The sequence below is a fragment of the Siphateles boraxobius genome, unplaced genomic scaffold, assembly GCF_051911475.1.
Source record: "Siphateles boraxobius isolate OS27281-9 unplaced genomic scaffold, OSU_SipBor_1 238, whole genome shotgun sequence".
Lineage (NCBI taxonomy): Eukaryota > Metazoa > Chordata > Actinopteri > Cypriniformes > Leuciscidae > Siphateles > Siphateles boraxobius.
The window spans coordinates 477,501-485,000 of record NW_027508853.1 but is presented as its reverse complement, the minus strand read 5'-3'; the positions used below and the strand labels follow the sequence as shown (position 1 = coordinate 485,000).

The 7,500-nt window shown below is 39.3% G+C and overlaps 1 protein-coding gene across 1 annotated transcript in view; it reads right to left on the bottom strand.

Moving 5' to 3' along the window:
- LOC143748480 (receptor-type tyrosine-protein phosphatase S-like) overlaps window positions 1–7,500 on the bottom strand; it is a 153,498-nt gene that overhangs the window by 79,190 nt on the left and 66,808 nt on the right. Inside the window, exon 9 of the mRNA XM_077240525.1 lies at window positions 6,203–6,391. Coding sequence (XP_077096640.1) covers window positions 6,203–6,391 — 189 coding nt within the window. The remainder of the gene's footprint in view (window positions 1–6,202; window positions 6,392–7,500) is intronic.

The window sequence follows — 7,500 nt, the reverse complement described above, 5'->3', positions numbered from 1 at the left end:
GGACCTTTTTCCCATATAAACCACCTTTAGTAATGGAAAGATTCCAGACTCTTAAAAATAACGGTTGTTTATAGTGGAAAAAGTTTTTTTAGATTATATAAATCTAAATCTTCTTCGAATTAAGAAAAATTGGCTCTTTTAAAGGTGACACATTAGGGACTGTTGGTTATTTAAGGTCACCGGAGGAGTTTTGAGATCTGTAGTCTAACAAGACTTGACTCTCCCTTCGCCAGTAATAATGTTTTCTATGATCCTCCAAAATGATTGTGAGAAAAACGATTTCCCTCCCCTGGAAAAAGGCATGAGATCTTTGTGCTTGGGAAAGATGTTCAGATAGCCATTGTTCTTTTACAACCATGACAAACGAGTAAACTCCTGCTTTCTCATCTTACTCATCGCTGCAACGATAGACCAAACCTACAATTCGGTTCGTATCATAATGTTTTATTTTAGATGTTTAGATTTTCGGTGCTGATGCAGTGGTGACGCGTTCATGTAGCCTAACAAGGGCGGCGCTCCCAATAAAGTATCTTAAAGCTGCCACAAAGAACCGGCAAAAGTAATGATTATGAATATGTCAAATATAGCAAGGAGAGATTTTAATTGTTTATTAATAAAGATGTTTTTCTGTGTCAGTGTGTCGGCTTCAAGATGAAGTTGTCGATGCTGACTCGCGATCTTCAGTAACGCGCCAGAGAGAAATGCAGATTTCATACGGATTACATAAGCAGAGAGCAGTCTGTTCTTCGTTTTTAAATGTTCTGTTTAAAAGTAGACATCAAGCTTTCCATATATTTCTCACATCGGTGAGGCAAGTACACTATACGCTGAGTTTCGGTTCATTTATGAGAGAGAGTCCAGTTCACGCGCCGGCGACTCCGTGTCATGATGATCTATTTTCTACTATATTTACTTCTTATTTATTAAATCCAGGCAATTGGTTGATGAAACATTAATTAATACAATTAATAAAAAACGAAATTTACTTTAAAGAAAGGCTTTGTGCTTTCTGAAGTCGCTTTCAGAGCGGTCATGTCCGTAACGGAGAACTGTCACGTCCGTAACATTGTTTTTTTCCTCATAAATGCGAACACGAAAAATAAAATAAAAAATAATATTTTATGTTCTGTGGAGGCCGACCCTTCCTCATCCGGTTATTAGCCTACTTTTGTTTTGCGCAGTGTAATTCATAGAATTATTAAAAAATATTTTGCCACCTAAAAGTTAAAGATTTGTTGTGTCACGTCACGTGTGTATTTCGCTCATATTAAATATAAAACGCATGTGTAGACTGATATTTTTCTAATGTCTTGACTCCTTCATTACGGGGGTACGGATATATAAACAGATTCAGTATTAAATGCATTTTCTGATAATTTATATTTCAAGTTTTGACTGCAGATGTCCATAACGCTGGAATTGCCCAATTTTAAAGAATTTATCCTCATCTATTTTTTTTGGTGTAGGTCTGCGTATTTTATTATGTTAACTTAAAATAATTCTAATAGTAATTTAAAAATGTGGTAGCTCTACGTCTAACACATCACACTCCACTGTAATGGTGGCAATTTCAGTAGATTTACTCACTAACATTGTTGTGGAAACACAATAAGAATGGAAACTAAAATATGGTAGTATCGTACAGCGCAGTTCTGGCGCCTCAGTCCCAGTACACTCAGCGTACATTCACATCACATGTTAATGCCGCGGTAGAGTTACACTCACAGGACACTGCACTTACTCGCAATAACAAAAGTTCATTATTTGCTCGTGCTTTAAAGCTATGCCGGGTAAACATTTCATTGGCGTTCTGTACATGATGCACTTTTTCTGCACATACTGAAGTGATGCACGTACTGAAGTGATGCACGTACTGAAGTGATGCACGTACTGAAGTGATGCATGTACTGAAGTGATGCACGTACTGAAGTGATGCATGTACTGAAGTGATGCACGTACTGAAGTGATGCATGTACTGAAGTGATGCACGTACTGAAGTGATGCACGTACTGAAGTGATGCATGTACTGAAGTGATGCACGTACTGAAGTGATGCATGTACTGAAGTGATGCACGTACTGAAGTGATGCATGTACTGAAGTGATGCACGTACTGAAGTGATGCATGTACTGAAGTGATGCACGTACTGAAGTGATGCACGTACTGAAGTGATGCATGTACTGAAGTGATGCACGTACTGAAGTGATGCATGTACTGAAGTGATGCACGTACTGAAGTGATGCATGTACTGAAGTGATGCACGTACTGAAGTGATGCACGTACTGAAGTGATGCACGTACTGAAGTGATGCATGTACTGAAGTGATGCACGTACTGAAGTGATGCACGTACTGAAGTGATGCATGTACTGAAGTGATGCACGTACTGAAGTGATGCACGTACTGAAGTGATGCATGTACTGAAGTGATGCACGTACTGAAGTGATGCATGTACTGAAGTGCGCACGCACTGTCAGGCAGCGCCAAACTGGATTTCTGTTGGGTCAGACCCATCTGATAGGGGGACAGGACCGAGAGAGCTACATAAAGCTACATGGAAAAAATATGCACCAAACAAGCCACTTTGAAATTTTGCTGTTTTCCTGAATACAAAAGTTGGGTGCCCCTCCCCCTAGACTAAAACAAGTTGAATGACCCTCCCCTCAACAAAGAATAAAAAGAGATGACCCTCCCCTATTTTCCTCCGGTGGCCCTTTCCATAAATACCGAACGATCCCTTATGCCCCTTTTCACATGATGTAATATAAATCTCTGGTGTCTCGATAATGTGTGTGTGAAATTTCAGCTCAAAATACCAGATCATTTATTATAGCTTAGCAAATTTCTGTGTGTGTCCCTTTAAATGCAAATGAGCTGCAGCTCCGCCTCCGTTCAGAAGAGGGCGGAGTCTTTACACGAGCTTCAGAAACTCCGGTAATAACAAAACAGGCCAATCTCGCTCATCCAGAATCCCAGAATAACCAGTAGCGAGTGCAGCCTTACGGAGAGACTCAGGAAGAGTTTCTGAATGTTAGTGGAGACATTTATGTAGTTGTTGTGGAGTTACAGTGATCATCTCATCATCATGTTGAACTTCTACACAAGTGTCCACAGTTCCTGAGGTGTTTAAGAGCTGATCACTGAAAGGTTCTGTGTAGAACCAAAACAGTTCTTCTATTGCATCAGAGTGAAAAATCTCTTTTGAAAGCTTTAGTTTTAAAGAATGTATAATAATGTACGTGAGAATCGTACAGGGTGAATCAGTCATGTGTAGGTTCATGTTCATGAGTCAAGTCACCAAAAGTTCACTAAGAATGCTTATATATCATATATGATGTATCTTGGGAATCTATTGTTTTTCCTTTTCGTGTTTGGTATCATTGTAAGTGTCTCGGTGCGATTGGTAAAATGGTCTTAATTTCATTGCAGTCATTGGTAATATGAGAAGGATTGAGGACTTAGGAGAATCCTGTGTTCCTCTTTGGGTGATGTTTCTTCAAGACATCTCCCCTCTCCCCCGAGACCAGGTGCTACCCCCTGGGGTACAGGAACTGACCCAAAACACACTGGGAAAATATTGGTACAACCCTTTTTCTGGTCTGGGTATTTAAGGCTAGGTAACAGAGCAATCTGTGGGACCTGTAACCAGGAAAACCCCCATGCAGTAATGTGTCAGTGTTATCCCCTTGGAAAGCTCTCACACACTACTGTGTGTCTCTGTCAGGAATGCATTGCTTACTTTTAGAATCATCTTTGAGTAATTGATGTCATGCATTTATTATTTCTGAATTGGCTTTTAATCATTTACTTGTGAAATTGGCACGGTACATTTTTCCTGACAAAAATAAATGTTAACCTTGATTATTCTGAAGTTTTCTGGAATCATTATTTCTAGTAGATTATGTGTAGTCTGTTGTTCCCGCAAATCTCTGTCCAGGATAGATCACACCTAAGGCACTAATGAATGGAGCATGGGGCACATCATTAGACCTTCTGATTCCTGACTATCTCCTAACTTAGCATGTTGTACGCTGCAACTATTGAGAAAAATTACACCTATGAGTCAGCAGTGAGCGGCCGCGTAGGGTAAGATAGTTTGCACTGCACCCTCTGACTATTTTAGGACTGGCTAGTTTGTGATCGTGAGCGCACACTCGCGACGTGACGTCTCAAAGCGACACCAGGTCCTTAATGAACGAATATTTGAAATTATGAAATGGCCAGAATAATCAAAGATCTAAATTAACTCATAATCAGTATTTATGACTGTTTTCTAATAAGAAACACAATCTAAATTTGATTAACATTTGAAATTGGAGTCAGATTAAGCGTAGAGCTAAAGTATTATTTAAACTAAATTCCAATAAATTAAGTGAACTTCACTGGAGCGCTGAAAAGACATACACGCATTATTCCTTCGACCACACCATTGGATTCCGGTGTTGGGCCAATGGGTGGACCTTACACTAGTACAGGATGAATCAAAGTTTAAAAACACATCCAACAACGAATTCCATACCAGTATTCACTCGACATGTGTTTAGAGAACAGCACAAATCAAGAACATTTTCATCCCATCGTTTCGGACTCCACATTACAGTCAAAGTCATCAAATCAAACGCTTGGATCTCCAGCTGCGGTTCGAGTCTTGAAGTAAGTGGTCATTTCAGGAATTATCACCTATCCAAACCCCAGCGTAATAGAGAGGAGACCTGCTAATCCCTCACTTCATCAGTCCACGCGCTGAAGAGTTATTAGGGCTGATTTGAAACGCCTTCATACGAGAGGCCATAGATCCACAATCACGCCGGGACATTCAGGCAGTTTAACATGTTTACTGTCAGTGTGTCACTCCCACACTATTGCATAGTTTAGCAATCATCATATATTAGGTCTCATTTCAAGACTAAAAGTCCCCCTGTTGTGAAAATCCAGCTTTAATGTTGTTTATGTGTCTATGTGGTGTTTTTAATATGCTTTAAGACAAACCATGTGTAAATTCATAAGTCGACAGCATTGCTGAGTATTTTCTGCTTAAAACTGCAGTGAACCAAAGACAGTCTCAAAAACACGGTTTGAAATCGCTGGTGTTTCTGACGTCACAAACTACCTTGTAACCAATCAGATCAACGTGTGATCGTCAACGAGTGGATCTCTGAGTGAGTGGAGGCGGGGCTCATTTGCATATTCTTAGAACCGCGAATACTAAATGAGGCGAGGGTGTCGAGTTACATTCAAGATATTTTAAGGCATGAAGAAGTTTTTTTCAAGGATTTTTTTTTTTTAAATATGTCATTTTGGTGATCAAAGATGAGTTTTAAGGGATACAATTATTGACTAGAGGGGGACTTTAAACACTCAAAATTCACTGTTTTGAAATTGGGCATTATGTTAACATGGAAACGGCATTTTAAAACCTTTTAGCGGCTACATTTTTGTGGTATAAACTAAAAATTTGAATCTTGGTTGGACATACAACTTTGATTTTATAACAATTTAAATACATTGCATTACATTTGCTTTACGGTAAACTTAAACTTCTATAACATTTTTGACTTTTTCATGTTTTTAAGTGCTTTCAGATCTGCAATAAGTGTTTCTTCAGAGACCAAACTTACACTCTTGTTTAAAACTGGGTCAAGAACCCAAGAGTTCAATATAGAACTCCATTGATCCTTTTTCTAAGAGTGTAGGTCTGTATACCAAAGCAAGATACGTTCTGTAAAATGTGTATGTGACGGTTCACAGGTTAAAGCACGGAGCTCATTAGAAGAGGAAGATTCTTTTAAATAGACTCGAAAACTATGTTGGCATTAGTGGAATTGCATTAACATGGTTTAAATCATATTTATCTGACCGTTATCAGTTTGTAGCAGTAAATGAAGAGATGTCTTATCGATCACAAGTTCAGTATGGCGTACCACAAGACTCAGTACTAGGACCGCTGCTGTTCACTCTGTACATGCTACCGTTAGGAGATATCATTAGGAAACATGGAATTAGTTTTCACTGTTATGCTGATGATACTCAGCTCTATATTTCTTCCAAACCTGACGAAACTCACCAATTCACCAAATTAACGGAATGCATAGCTGATATTAAAAACTGGATGACTAGTAATTTCCTACTACTTAATTCTGAAAAAACAGAGATTGCAAATATTAGACCAGAAACCTCCTCACGTAATATCTTGTGAGGATCGTACCTGATCGCAGCTGCTTGATTCGGCCTTGGCTGAGCGCCGGCTCCACAGGGAGAAAGTCTTTGAACCAGGAGATCTCGGGGTCGGGGATCCCGCTGGCGGCGCACAGCATGGTGGCGGTTCTGGTTCTCTCCACCACCTTCAGCTGAGGGCCCATGTCGATGCTGGGGAAGCCGGTGGGCAGCAGGTCCTCTGAAACACACAGAACCAAACCTTTAATGAGTGGAGGAGACGCTCAGAGGATCCCTCAAGGCTCGTGGCCTTTCATCACTACTGGGGCACAGACACCGGACACTGTTATAGATACAGTTATATACATTAGTCTTGCTGTTTCTCTGCTGTCAAATGACAAAAGACCCTAAATATGAACATCATCTTATAAGGTATCCTGCTATTATTTTTGGTGTGAGGTGTCTGCATGAATCCCACTGAATCACGAAGATTCAGACCTTATTGCAAAACTGTTTGACAGATTCGATCAGAAAGAGTGATTGATTCGTCAATCGTTAGATTGAGATTGAGCAGCTAATAGAAAACACACATGACGTGCATGCTGAAATATTATCATCACATCGGTGTACCGTAAACTCCAGCATCAGACAAGGATTTATCAGAAATATTTCAGCATCAGTGTGTTTACATTCATGCATTTAGACATATGCATAAAATGGTTTACAAATGATGAGCAAGAGCAAATGTCAAAGAACAAGAATATTCATAAAATACAATGCCAGGTTTATTAGAAAACTAAATTAGGAAGCAGGCTAGAGAAGAAGAAGTAACTGCACTTACATAATGTGCAGAGCAGGAAAATAACTATTATGATAAAAAGAAAAGATATAATTCCAAAAATCGTTTTGGGTGTAAAAGAATAGAGAGTTCACAACACAACTATAACGATAACGACAGAGGAACGATATCTCTGGAATCACTTTCAGAGCGATTTTTTCACACACACTACACACACACACTACAGCTGATGAACGATAAACTGACAGCCAATCAGAATCAGAATAGTTATGGTTATAGTTATGTCTCTTTGAGTTAACGCTGATGTAGTTATGGTTATAGTTATGGTAACAGAATAACAGAAATAACAGAGGCTAAGCCATCATCGCTGTATGTGAGGCTGATCAATAAACCAAAACCACCAAATATGATCATCCTCGCAAAGGAATATAATATACAGAAATATAATTTTTACAGTTTACTCTAGACTTTTCTCCAAACCCCAGTTTAAAAAACAAACACTGCTTTATTTTCCTGTGGCGAGCAGGACGAGGCCGAGGGCCGTGAGAGAG